We start from the raw sequence: 14,070 nt of genomic DNA, 5'->3' as shown, positions 1-14,070 counted from the left end.
TGGGCTCATGTTTGTCTTTGTATAAAATGGGAGAATAATGAAACTGATCTCATAGGGTCATAACAAGAATTAACCGGGTAAATCTAAGCAAGAATGTTTAGTGAGTGCACAACACACGTAGCTGTTTTTGTCCTGCTTGGTTCTCCTGACATCTCTTAGCTGGACATATTTTTTGGATACCCCCATTTAATCAATCAATTAATTTGTTAGTTTACTTTGCATGCATAGATGAGGTAAGAGTTTTCAGTTCAGTTGTTGTATGCTGTGCTAGTGAGAAATCTACTGACTGGGGATTCTTTGCTCCTTCCGCAGAAAGTGCCCCGTCTTTTTCCAGATCTGCTTATTAAAGTAACCTTCTCCTTTTACTTTACAGATATATGTAATTGACAGCGCAGACAGAAAAAGATTTGAAGAGACGGGTCAGGTAAATAATTCTTCTGTTGAGATATTTTTAAAATAACTGGGTATTCATTAATCTACCTTGTAAATATATGAGAGTGAGGAAGGTATTGTTGTTTAACCTTTGAGGTTTAAACAAGGCAGTCTTTCTGGCAAGCAGGCAAAAATACCAGTTGCAAAAAAAAAAAAAAAAAAAAAAAACAGGAAAAAAACGTTTCCTATAAGGAAATTACTTGAGAATCCTTTAAACTATTTTTTGGTTACAGCCTTTGAGTTTTAGTCAAATTAAATAAACCAAGATATAAGCAAATGGACCTTACCACCATGCCCAAAAGCTCTTCCAGTGTCTTCCCAGGCTACTGAGAAATGAACCCCGAGGAACAGTTCATTTGTCATTTCTGGGTACAGTTTTCAATACCAACCTAATTGATCCAAGGATACCTTTGACAAATTTGAGGGGATCTTAGGAAATATGCAAGCCAAGACTAAGCTGCCCTTGCTTCCAAGCCAAGAGTAGATATGCTTTGAACCCAAATATGGCTTCAAATGCAGAGTACATGTCAACATGATTACACGGTGCAATTTGTGTACACAATTTTAAATAGAGAAGCAGCAGGCATAGACCATTTTACCGAGACTGAATATACTGATAAGGAGCAAGAAGAAGAATGACCTCTTTAGAGAATTGTGCAGAGTCCTTGGCCTGTGTCCTAAACTACCACAGGTGGCCTTCCAAAGGTAGTACTCCCCATGTTTATGTTCCTTTTTCCTGAAAATTCGTTTGAGAACTTTCCAGACTCCTGGAGACAACCCCTCTCCTTTCCATACCTTGATGGTTTCTCTGTCATCACTCATGTGAAGCAATGCTAAACATGAGCTTAGGGGTAAAGGGTGTTATAGAATGATCTGCCTCTTGAACCCTCCAGTTCCCTTTGACAGCCTAAGTATCTTAAGTAGCTAAAATGTGAGTTTCATAGGGAAGAGGGGAGTCCTCTTAGGTAAATACATACCCTCTCCTATGCATATTGCAGACAGAATCAGCATACGTGTAGACCCCAACCAGTAACCAAAACATCAGAGATGTTGCCAAATGGATTTTAGGATGTGGGTTTGATGAAGTGCAGTGCACATGCATGCATGTTTTGAAGGTAGAGATTGAGGAAACAGAATTAGTCTATAAAGTCATTGTCATTTTCAGTTTAAAATGTGTGTGTGTGTGTGTGCGCGCGCGCGCGTGCGCACGTTGAAAGTCATTTGCAGAAAATAGCCTTGAGTAAATTTTAAATCTCCGTCCACAACCTGTGTTTTCTTTTTAACAGCATTTCTTAAAGTATGATCTCTGAATCCCCTATAGCAGAGCCACCTGGGGAGTGTATTGAAATGCAGATTCCTAGGCCCTACCTCAAACATCCCACAGTCACCTACTCTGGGGTGGGCTCAGGAATCTGCCAGGGAATTTTTCCACAGCCTCGAGTTTGAGAACCACTGCCCTTGGAAGTTGCTAGTTGATCAGCTTAATACTTTTTTTTTTTTCTAATTAGAAGTACATGGTTAAATATCATCGTTTTCATCCTTCCCTTCCCATCCATTCCCAAAATGATCCAGGAACTAGCTGAATTACTGGAGGAAGAAAAACTAAGTTGTGTGCCAGTGCTCATCTTTGCTAACAAGCAGGATTTGCTCACGGCAGCCCCCGCCTCTGAAATTGCAGAAGGACTGAATCTGCACACCATCCGAGACCGAGTCTGGCAGATCCAGTCCTGCTCAGCTCTCACAGGCGAGGGCGTTCAGGTGAGATTACCAGAAGGCTTGGTTACCTGGCAACGTGGCACCCAACCAGCGTGGTCTGTCTCACTGGTTGGGCTGATCTAGATAGAAAAAGATCTGAAACAAATAGCTTTCGATTAGTAGATGAACCGCTCCAGGATGTGAAGGGCACAGAGGAGTTTGGTTCTTTTTACTTAGCAACCAATCTGATAATCATTAACTGTTCCAGGAAAGCCACAGATAAACCACCCACACACAGGACAGACTACCCCACTGGGTAGGAGGTCAGAACTGAAGACCTTCGGAGATGCTTTCTAACTCTAGGATTCTTTGATGATTGGGTTGGGGGTTTGTGTTGTGTCTAATATTATGGATGCTAAATAGTTGTGTTCCCGCGGTAACAGCCATCAACAATACGCACACCAGTTATCCTAGAAGTGTTTTGATTTTTCTGTTGGCTATCTCCACTGCCCGCGGGGGTGGTGTCTCTTTCCTGTTACTTCAGGTTGGTTTCCCGCCGGGAGGCTTCTGCTGACAGAAAGCCCCATCATGCTTTATACTGAGGAACCGTATACCAGAAGAGCAGTCTCCCCCTCATTTGTTATTAATTTAGGGCAGAAAATGGTTGTATCCCAGATACCTGAGAGCCTATATCCTCAAAGAATGATAAACCATTTCAGCTCTGATGCTTCCCACCAGGCAGCCTCAGACCAGTTGACACTCAGGGCTACTTCTTTACGCTGGAGCCCCAGCATGTTCCCCATGCCTCATTTTAAACATCTGGTGTACCTGCCAGGGAAGTGACACAGTGCTGTGAGAACCAGGCAGTACTGCTCTAGAATGCTGTGGGGTTTAACAACATCTGAAGAAATGGTATCTTCCCTCATTGCCATATGGCGTGTGTCATAATAGCATGGCCGGTTTGCTTTTCTCTCAGCTTGGTTTGTTGGGATTTGATTCTCAATTTTTGTCCTGCAGCCTCTCTCCATTTCCCTTCTAATACCCTTTTTCCCTCTCTCCTAAGACATTTGACATTGATTTGTCTTAAAACTGCCTGACTGCTTTTATCTCAAGCAAATAATCACTTCCAAGAATTATCTCAGTTGTTCCATCTGTTTGCTGCCTTGGATTTTTTCTTTTTGTTACACAAACAGCCAGAGCCTGCTCCCGTGCTTGGCCTCCGGATCTGAGGGCAGACCAGCCAGCACAGGGCAGGCGCCTCCTCCTCCACACTCCTCAATACCTGCACCCTCGGAAACACTCCGTGCGCGTGCGCGTTACGGGGCTCTCAAGTAGCCAGACATTACCTTCACTGCGTCCCCAGAATGGATGGCAGAGCTCTGTGGGTCTCTGTGAGTTTTAGGTTTGGGGAGGGGGCAGGTGTGGACTCTTATTTCTGTCCTTCCTTTCTAGACTCTGATTATAAAAGTAATATATTAAAAGTAATTGTTAATCATATACAAGTATATAAAACCAAAAACTGAAAAGTTCTTTACTCTCCCCTAATCCTGCTCAACAAAGGAACTAATCCCACTAATAGTTTTTTCTTCTCGAGTCTCCTTCATAAAATGGCAGTCACATATGTGATTATAGGTCTATCAGGTTTCAAATTAACTGCATTTTTCAGCTTAATTTACAAGCTGGTCCAACAAGTATGCTGCAACCCAGGATGGTTTTGATAGGTAAACTTTAATCATTTTATTTAGCTTCTCACTTAAAAAAAGAAACCCAAGTTTTGCCTAAGGCAGTTACCTGGATTGTGCATAAAATGCTATTCAGGAAGCCTGAGGTTATTTTGGGGAGGAGGAGGCCCGGGAAAAGACAGTAGCTTTCTTGTGTTTGCACAAAGTACTTCAGGAAGAGGATTCTGCCTCTAAATGGTTTAGAATGCAAATATAGAAAGTAGAGAACAAGGATGCCTGGCTGGCTCAGTTGGTAGAGCATGGGACTCTTGATCTTGGGACTGTGAGTTTGAGCCCCACTTTGGGTACAGATTTGAAAAAAAAAGAACATCTTGAGATGGGGACTCTAAAGGTGGGACTGGAGGAAATAAATACATTTTGTGTGCATACGCCTGAGAAAGTGGGAACTGACTGCTCTGTAATCCTCACTGGGCCAGAGTGCCAAAAGGAAGAAAAAGCAAAGCTGGAATTAACAGTGAGTCTCTTGTTTCTTCAACCAGCCTTAGGGATGTCAGAAGGAGGCCTAGAGTTATCTAGAATCAGTATTTAGAGTAGTGGCATTCAAGTCAAGGGTGCTTCTTCAGAGGGGCCTGGAGGTTGGGAGGGAGCCCTCGTCATTGTCTGCCTGGCCTCTGCTCCCCCTCTCCAGTCAGGTGGAGATTACAAGGGTAGAGAGCTCTGTGTTCCTGGCTGTGTCATCACCACTCTAGAAATGGAGTTCCCTTTAAGTCACAGGATCTTTATGCCAAAAAAGATGCAGTGAGCTATTAGACAGAGGGTAGGGGTGGAAGGGGAGGGCTTTTAAAATCAACCAGTTTGAATCGAGTGAAATAGTCATGTGTGGTTTGATTTTGTTCAGAAAGTTCTTCTCAGATCAGGACCTTCAGCAACCAGGTTCAAAAGAAATGATATCAAGAGAGATACAACAAAGAACTGTGAACCAAAAAAATAATGATTTTATATGGAGGAGAAATAGTTTGAAGGTCACTTAATTAGTTTAGTAGATAGTACCATGGTGTATAGAATTGGGTAGTTAAGACTGGGATTTCAAGGTTAATGAGATTAGATTATGGTTAATAGAATGATATAAATTTAGAGAATTTAACCATTATTTGAAATGGGTTATTTAATAAAAATGTTAATTAAGAAGGGAATCTGCTGTCTATTGTCCTTTAATGGTAACCTTTGGGGACTGGAGAAAGGTCGGGGAGTTTTCTGTGGAGTTGCTTTTCATTGTGAGGCACTGATTGACCATGTCCCTCCCTCAGGTAATACTTCTGACTCCCTCTCTTGCCCACTCAGCCAGTTTCTTGGTTTTCACTTTAAAAAGAGTCACTTACATGGAATTCTTTTCCTGCATGGCTTAGTTCAGGTGTAAGATTTTAATGATTCTTAATTCATTAAGGCTTTAAGTATTCCTCAAAATGAAAGGCGTCACTAGAAAAATGTCCATAAGATCACTTTCAGGCATGGATACTGTGTAATAATTACTAAAATTCCCTAAACTCCTGTTTCCTCCTCCTACTCTACCCTCCCACTTTTCCACTCACTACCCCCTGAAAACTGGTCAGTAATGGGCAAAGCTTGATCAGGCGTTAAATGGGTCAAGTAACATCTGGCACCCCAGCTCTAATGACCCTGAAAGAAATTGTACAAAGGTTTTTAAAAAGACCTGGAATTTCTGTGACAGTTTCAGGTGTTCAAAGATAATGTCCCTATTTACATTGTGCTTGAGTGTATATGTTTAATCTAAATTCATTTGTGAGACCTGCCTCTTCCCAGAAAAGTGACACCCTCAGGTGGGTGAACGGAGGAGCAGCCACAGATCTGAGCTAAACCCTCCGGACTGATGGGGCAGGTGTATCATTTCTCCTTAGCTGAGTAGTTTAGACACGTAATTTGAGATTATGAAAGTTAGTGATTCCTGGGATGGATTTCAGGTTCTTCTTCTACCTGATATTCTGGAGGCAAACGTGTGGTCTTTACAAGGACAGGTGGTCCACGTGTTGTTCAATAGCTCCTGCTCTGGGTGTGGAAATTGACTTTTGAGGGCTTTGGGAGAGTTCAGAACAAGTCTTTCTTTGCCTGATTGATGGTGATGAGGAGGCCAGGCCATCATGTGATTAAAGCAGGTTTTCATGGGAAACTGTCAAAAGCAGAGCATAGGTAAAGGGCACTAGAAACTGAAGGAGAACATCAATCTTAGAAACTCTGTCCTGCTGAGAGGCACATAATCCCGAGGAGTGAACAGAAAAGACCCAGTTATGTCAAGTAGTTGAATGCAGAGAGAGGAGAAACTGAAAAATGTCTGGGATGGGAGACCTGCAGCCCCCTCAGCCAGACTGCCTTGCAGACATGGGGCAGCCTCCCTCTGTGCCCTTGGGGCTCGGCCCTGTCCCAGTGCATGACATCTGGCTCCAGGACTCTCTTCTGTTCCTGGGTGCCTAGAAAATAGTGAACAAAGGATCTGGCTTAGAGCCAGAGGAAGGTAGTGAAGTCAGTCCCTCTTCCACCTGCAAACCTGAATTGGAACCCCAAACCACAGCTCTCCTCTGCTCTTGTACAGTTCCAGGTGTTTGAAGATACTCCCTCTCTAAAACACCAATGTGTATTTAACTAAAATTACACCAGATTATCATTTCATTTCAGCACAGAGATCAGCAGTTTCAACCTGGCCTCTAGCATCAGTCATAACCGAGGCCTGTCTACACCAGTAGTTTGGAGCTAGCAGAAGGTTTCCCTGGGGATTGCTCTCCGGGCCCTCCACCTTGTGCTCACCTTCCTTCCCACATCTCTCCCACATTCCCTGTCTTCCTTCTCCAAACAGGAGTAACGATCTGGCTCACAACCATCTAACCTACGTAGAAAAGACCACTAGCAGTCTGAGCCCCGATGTGTGAGCTGCACTTCAGAGTGCTTTGCAGATGGCCGTTAAACATTCACTGGCCAAGTTTCTTGTTTTTGTTGCTTTTTTCCTTGATCTAGGGGATTTTTCCCTTAATAAGCCAACAGAATTTCAGTATTAAAAAAAAAAAAAAACCACGACATTTACCACTTCTTTCTAAGGCCTGACATCAGTTATTTTTGACTCCAAGTGTATGTGGAACTGCTTATCTACAAGTCAGACCTCAGGTTTATTTTTAAATTTTCAAACCTCTCCGTAGACCAAGAAAATAAACTTGGGACATGTGATTTTGCTACCTCTCTGGTACAGTACCCTTTGTCTCCAGAAAAAATATTAATAGCAAGCAATATTTTATGTACACTGCACCCAGCTGCTCCTTGACCCTGGGGGCCCAGTGGCACAACAGGACAGACAGCAGTGCTCTGAGCTCCTTGTCATCTTAAAGCAATTACTGATGTGACTGCCTAGTCCTCATGGTGTTACAAGCCAGGCCCACCCAACCACGGCTACTACTGCTCTCTTCCAACCATCAGGCAGTGATGGATGCACTGTAGAGAGAGCAAGCTCAAAGGAGCAGCGCAGTCAGAGGCCACTCTTCCCTAGAAAGGGGCATCGCACCTCCAATCTTGGAACGCAGGGATCTGTGTGTGACTCCTTGGCCTCCACCCATGTGGTTAGGGGGAGCCTTGTATGTTTCCCAGCATTTATCATAGGGAGTAACATCATGACATAGTAAATGCCTTTCCTTTCCATGATGCTAAACAAAGCCCAGTATTTGAGGGTCGAGGTCTCTCTTTAGTCTCTATTATTGCACTGAAGCTAATCAATTCAGATCCAGTTTCAGCAAAGCTGGTCAGAGGGAGGTTGTGGTGGAGGAAGAGAGGGGAGGGCTACCCGTGCCATAAGATTGCCGTCCTGTGACGAAGATCAAATGTGCAAAAATTTGGTCAAACCAGTTTTTAAACAATAAAAGTTCAACCATTAAACAAACCTATGAGTTCATTTCCTTCTTTAGAGGCAAAGCAGTAACCTGCTTCAAGTAGATGATCACCTTTACCCAGTCATCGGTTTTTAAAAAACAAAGCCTTGCCGAGTTGAGGCGCGAGCAGTGTGGTAACACGAGGAGCAGAGAGGGTCCTTCCTCTTAGTTTCCTCTAAACGTGGACTTGCCACCGGAGGCAGTGGTCTGGCACATAGTTAATATGCTAACGATCGCAGGGTAAATATGCAGGCTTCCACACGCAGCAGCAGCCCTGAGAGTTAAGTGGCCAAAAACAGCCTCTGGCACCTGAACTGCAGCAAAACCGAGCAGGGTGCCTGGCTGGGGGCTCTTCCGGTCTCATGACCCTGTATCAGCTGGAATTCATAACAAAGAAGACCCTGGATCGCCCTCTTTCCCAACTTCAGGGTGATTCCCACCTTCTCTCTAAGCTTGAGGCATTCACTGGGAAATGGTAACTGGCTAAAGAGCGAGGGTGCTGGAGCTCTTGCCTGGGTTCACAGCCCGCCTCTGCCTCACGTGATTCTGTGCCCCCATTTCCTCACCGTCCTGTGGAAATTATAATAGTGCTTATTTTGGGCGTTGTTACAAGGATTAATTTAAAAGGTATAAATTAAGCGTCTACTGGGGCACCTGGGTAGCTCAGTCGGTTAGGCCTCCGACTCTTGGTTTCAGCTCAGGTCATGGTCTCATGGTTCGAGCCCCACATCCGGCTCCCTGCTGACCGGATGCAGAGCCTGCTTGGCATTCTCTCTCTCCCTCCCTGCCCCTCCCCCCCAAAAGTAAATAAATAAACTTTTAAAAAACTAATTAATTGTCTACTGTAGATCAGATACCATGATACCATGCTAGGTTCTGCGAACACCGCCTCGGGCCAGTCTGACATGGACCCTTGTCTCAGGGATCCTGGGCAACACCACTGTCTTTCCTTTTCCGTGGGCAGCTTGGCACAGCCTGCCCTGATTTGATTGAAGAGGCATTAACCCGTTAACCGTGGCCTCCCCAATACCTCTTACCTCCAGCTCAGGTTCTCCACTGGATACTAACAGGAAAGGTACAGTTCCCCAACCTCCAGCCGCTTCAGACCGGGACAACCTCCTCCGAGAGCCAGAGCAGCCACAGGGCTTTGCCCTTATTCGTTCTCCCCGTGCTTCCCACACTCCTTCAGGTTGCAGGCGGCAGCTGTGCGGGCCTAGGGGCCAGCAGGTCAGCCGGTGGGTGCTGACCTCTGAGCGCCCTCTGTTGGCAGGACTGTGGTTGGAAGGGCTTTGCCACCCCTGGCCCACATAGACATCTGGAAGACACTGCCCCCCCACCCTCCAGGGCTCCCTGGTTTAAATCCCCTCTGCCTCCATAACAGATAACTGGGGAAAAGCTGCCCCTCACCCTCCACATTCTGCTTTGCGTTCCTGCAGCTGAGCAAATATTTTTCCTATCTCTTTGACTGCATTCATGTACTGTTACGTATAATAAAAAGAACCCTCCCCTCCCCATAATCAGCCATAAAACGAGGTGGGGGGAAGTGCCATTCATGTAGTGTGGGAACACGGTTCTTGATTTCTCTGAGAAGATTTGATAAAATCTGCAAGTCTCTCTAGAGGAGAAAATATTGAGGTACACACCTTTTGATAGTGTTCGTACGGGTTCCTGAAGGTGGAAAGTGCTACGTAAGTGCTGAGCTATTCAGCTTCGAAGGCAAAGAGAAGATGGTTATCTTATTCATTGCTCTTTTATTTGTAAAATCTTTTTTGTCTCCTGGCAGGTGATCTTTTTTTTTTTTCCTGGAAACCAATTAGCTACTAAAATTAAACATGCTTCTCTTTAAATTAATCCTTTTCATAAAATGGTCTTAAAATTGGCCTCAGCTTTTCAGAGTAAGTAGCTGACCCAGTTGTAACTGGAGATGCATCTGGAGCCACCTTCCTCCCACCCCGCATCCCCCCACCCCTGCCCCCACCGTTGCCAGGTGCTGTCCACCTTTGGGCTTTGGGCCATGGCCAGCCACATCTTGGCAAACACCCTAAGGTCTGCCCTGGGACAGCAAACGGATTATCTGGTTCTCCTGCCCAAGTGCTCTGATGGCAACTGGCAGAGTTTTAATCACTGTAAATTCAGGTTATGGTCAGATTAGCCAGGAGATAGGATGCCTGCTGGTTGTTTTGCAGTGATGTATTGTTTATGGGATTAATGCTCCGAATGGCCAAGGGTGTCAGCTGATATTTATTACTTTAAGCTGCCTCAGCTGTTCAGGTTCAAGTACTAGCTCCATGGTCACAGGAAATGCGGGGCTCTGCATGTCATGTGTGCCCTGAGATGTGCAAATGTGACTGGGAGCGTAGTGAGTATGTGTTACAGATGCAGAGGAAAGGGACTCATTGCAGGAGCTTCCTTTGATTTTGTGCGAGGCTTCTGAGGGAACTCCATACACCCCTGAAGGTCGGAGGGACTCTGGGGAAAGGGAGAGCATTCAGGGATGGCTCCAGAGGGGGCTGAAAAGGAGGTCATCTCTGGCAGACCTGGCATCCATGAGAAATCATGCTGCCTGCCAGGTGGCTGTAGGCATTGTGTGGTTTTTACCCCTGTCCCTCTCCAGCCTTCTAAGAGAGGACACGTTCAAGGTCACTGTGCCTTTAAGGGAACCTTCTCCCCAGTCCCTCAGCTTGGTAGTGCTTAAAGCTGCAAGAATCAGGCCTGCCCTTTTAAACCTCTGTGTAGCGCTGCCCTAAGAGAGAGAAATGCACATTGCCCCAGTGTGTGTCTCGTCACACACACACTGCAGTTGGCTTGTTTTTCCAAAAAAATTTAATTTAAGCCAAGTGTACACTGTCACACTGTAAACACACCGGGGCACCAGAAGGGTGACTTATTGAATTAAATGCCCTAGCAAAGGTCAGCTTTTAGAAAAAGCCAAAAATGGCTGGAATCTCTGATAGCTCTTCAATCAGGCCTTGGATCCAGGCAGATGTGTTTATTTTTTCAGAGGGAGTTCCTGAGGATCCATCTCAAGTTCAGACACTGGGCACTCCCCCTCCCATCTTCCCCCTGGGCTCTCAGAGGCGCCCCCCCCCTTTCTCCTCCCCAGGAGGCCACTGTGCCTGGTCGGTCACCCAGGTGGGCCCCTGGGGCCACCAAACTCCCTGGAGCTCAGGGGGAGGGGAGGGAGGACCCAGGACACCCGCCCCCGCCCCCCACTCCCTTCCGGAGTTTGAGCGCGTTGTGCCTTTCTTACAACTAACACTGCCTTTCTCTGCCCATTTCCCTCAAAGGACGGCATGAACTGGGTCTGCAAAAATGTCAATGCAAAGAAGAAATAAAATCTAGACGAATGGAGACGCGGGAGCTGCGGGAGCTGAATTCTGTCCTGAAAAACACTAATTTGCTGCTTTCTGACCAAATGTTTTTCCATCTGTGTACAGCTACAGCTGTTTGAAGAGAGGGAACAACACAGTTTAAAAAGAATCCCCATTCCAGCAGTAGATTTAACTGATCTCTGAGGTTCAGTATCATTTTTCAAATAAAGGAATTATATTATTTCCTCGGCATAATTGAAATAGTATTAAATGTCTCAAAGCACATGATTAGAAAATGAGATCTTTTAAATGAGCAAGAGATTACATTGCAGTTTAGACAATTCCAGTGGGCTTTTTTTTTTCTTTCAAAAAAGAAAGAAAGGAAAAGAGGAAGAAGCAGCTTATGCTGCATTCATTTGTTTCCTGACCTGTCCCTTACATTCCCCCCTCCCCCCATGGTTCTGAAGCCACAGACGGTGTTTGCTGGTGCTGGGCAGTGAGTTTTACCATCACAGACTGAGCTGGGGTGGGAAGGAGCTGGGGGGAAGGGGAGGGATAGCAGATGATTAAACCATCTCGTCCTGCAGGTAGGAGACTGCGTGCGTAATCCTCACCCTTTGGAGAGAGAGGGGAAAAAAAACCTTTCTTGCAAACAAGTCACCACAGAAACATACCTCCTCCCCTCCCCGCCAGCCAGCCACACAGGGAAGCAAATTCTTATGACTTTTGACTGTAATGACATCTGGAATGTAAGGAGAGGTGGGAGGTTTAATTCCAGAAAAATTACAAGGTCCTTAAAAAGCCCTCACATCGAGGGCTCAGGCTAGCGTAAACAGGCTTTCTCCAGCTCAGTGAAGCAGTGAGCCTCCGACTCTGAGATTAGCCGGCTTCTCCGTGGCCGTCCTATAGAAGGGATTTCTAAAGCTCAAAGAATTCCGTTTAAATGATCACAATAGGCCGCTGCTATCAGATTTCAAAAATAAATGCAGCTTTACCATGAACCTGCTTCACTGAGAAGAGGCTGGCAGATCGATTTTTAGAAAAGATCAATTTTTACAGTGCTGGCAACTTGGTGTGGGATGCTCATGGGTGGAGAGGGTTTGCTGCTGGGAAGAACACGGGTGTGTGTGATTGCCAAGGCCATGCCCAGGGGAGCCAGAGTCACCCCAGCCGCTGGTGTCCTCTGCCTCTCTTCAGCAAAATGTGCCTCAGGGGGTCGAGTGGAGAAGGAGGGCAGGAGACTTCTCCCGCCCTGTGTTGCAGAAAGAGCTTGTTTCCCTGAGCCCTAAGAAATCCCCAGCTTCAGACACGGGAAAGCAGGCCAGGGCGACGCTCGGCTCCTGAATTGAACTCTGTTCTGGTGCCTGAGCTCAGGGGTTTTCAGAGAGTGAATAAGAGACTGTTACTGTTCAGTGGCTGGTGGGTCCCGGGAGGCCAGCTGCCTTCTCATCCTGGGAGGTGGCCCTTCCCAAACCCGCGGAGGCATGGGAGCAGACGGAAGGGGCCACTCCAGCCCCGGGGCCTCAGTACCCAGCTTTTTTTTTTTTTTTTTTTTTGGACCAAGTTGTACAGGTGAGGCTGCAGCAGGATCAGCTTCCAAGATGGTCTGGGGTGAAAGTCATTAACAACACCAGAGATGAAAAGGTGCCCTGGGGTGGCTGTGGACAGACCAGTAAGGACTTGCAAAACAAAAGCGGGTGAAGTTTTTTTAAACCCCTGAGCTCCTTGCTCTCTGCAGCCTCCTCCTCTGGCTTCGCCGTCTCACCCAGGTGCCTCTCTCGGCTTTGAACAGAGGCAAAACAGAATGAGAAGGAACCAGCAATCCCTCTTCTGTCAGGCTGGCAACGTGGGTCTAGCACTTGAAAATGGCTTTTCCCTCCAAACAGGGCACCAGGGATGTTACCTGAGGGGCAAAATGCCTGCTTTGAGCTCTGCCATTTGGAATACTGTGACGTGAAACTTTTGACTCTGGCAGTGGACCGCCTGTGAAGTATTTTTGTTCTTTTACCATCAACTTAGGGAACTGTTTGAAAGAGCCCTCCCAAGGCCTTGGCCAGCCCGCAGAAGCCACCGGCCGTCCTCTGATAACAGCCTCTGTGAATACTCAGATTTGCTTTGCAGCTAAAGACAGAGCCATTGCGGATGTCACAAGCTTTCATCTTCCCTTTGAGCCCTACTGAACCCTCCCGGGGCTCCTGGGCTGGAGGAGCGGAGCCTGAAAAATGCAGCTTGAAAGCTCCCATTTGTAAAAACAAAACGCTCCTGAAGTCCTCTCTCCTCTCCCGGCCCCACCCCACCCCTGCGGCCAGGACCAGAAGGCGGAATTTGAAGCTGAAAAGGGGACACCGGGTCTCGCGCCCTCCCGCCCGCCGTGGGGGGTGTTCCGCACGCCTCGAGCCCGGCGGGCGGCCTCGGGACGTGCGGGAACCGGCGGGCGGGCCGCGTGCTCGCGCAGCTGCGGGACAGGCTCCCCTCCCCTCCTGCGGCCGCCCCGGTGCGCCTCCCGCCGGCCGGCGCCCGCGCCCGGCGCAGCACACCCTTTCCCCTTCACTCTCCCTCGGTTACTATGGAAACAAGGGTGTCATTGATGTGGGCTGAGCTGGGGAACATGTCGGCGCACAGCTGAAAGTCAGCGATTATGCCGGCGGGTAGAAATGTGCCGGGGCGGAAGAAGTCCGCAGCTCCCGAAACTGCTGGAAGGACGCGGTCCTGCCCCCTCCCTCCCTCCAACTCCACTTCTCTCTCTCCGAGCTTTTGACAAATTTCTTTATTCCCCTCTGGGCTAAAGCGGGCGGCTATTTTTGTGCCACTCGGTGCCCCACCCTCACTGTCGGCCGCTCCTTATCCGGCCTGGCCTGGAGGGTGACACCGTGTCACCCTCGCCAGGACTCGTCCCTTGATTCCCGTCAGAGTTTGCTTTGATTTCTCTTTCCTTCTCAGGGGCCAGTTCTTGCTTCCTTTTATTTTTAGCTCTGCACTCCATGTGGTTTCAGGGTTCAGTCTGATCCATCGAAAGGTTCTTTTTTT

The 14,070-nt window shown here is 47.1% G+C and overlaps 2 protein-coding genes across 4 annotated transcripts in view; one reads left to right on the top strand and one right to left on the bottom strand.

Moving 5' to 3' along the window:
- Positions 1-8,955, bottom strand: part of SFXN2 (sideroflexin 2) — a 58,322-nt gene extending 49,367 nt beyond the window's left edge. The window contains exon 1 of one of the 2 annotated variants that reach the window (XM_027062964.2): positions 8,770-8,955. The gene's annotated coding sequence lies outside the window, so the exon portion shown is untranslated. The remainder of the gene's footprint in view (positions 1-8,769) is intronic. The other variant, XM_053207879.1, reaches the window with a different exon arrangement.
- The window catches only part of ARL3 (ADP ribosylation factor like GTPase 3), a 37,687-nt gene extending 26,389 nt beyond the window's left edge, over positions 1-11,298 (top strand). For both annotated transcript variants that reach the window (XM_015063071.3, XM_015063070.2), the window contains exons 4-6: positions 374-424; positions 2,005-2,190; positions 11,020-11,298. In XM_015063071.3, coding sequence (XP_014918557.1) covers positions 374-424; positions 2,005-2,190; positions 11,020-11,067 — 285 coding nt within the window. In that variant the 3' untranslated portion in view covers positions 11,068-11,298. The remainder of the gene's footprint in view (positions 1-373; positions 425-2,004; positions 2,191-11,019) is intronic.
- The last annotated feature ends 2,772 nt before the right edge of the window (positions 11,299-14,070 follow it).

Source organism: Acinonyx jubatus, chromosome D2, assembly GCF_027475565.1.
Source record: "Acinonyx jubatus isolate Ajub_Pintada_27869175 chromosome D2, VMU_Ajub_asm_v1.0, whole genome shotgun sequence".
Classification (NCBI taxonomy): Eukaryota; Metazoa; Chordata; class Mammalia; order Carnivora; family Felidae; genus Acinonyx; species Acinonyx jubatus.
This window is presented reverse-complemented; position numbering and strand designations above follow the sequence as displayed.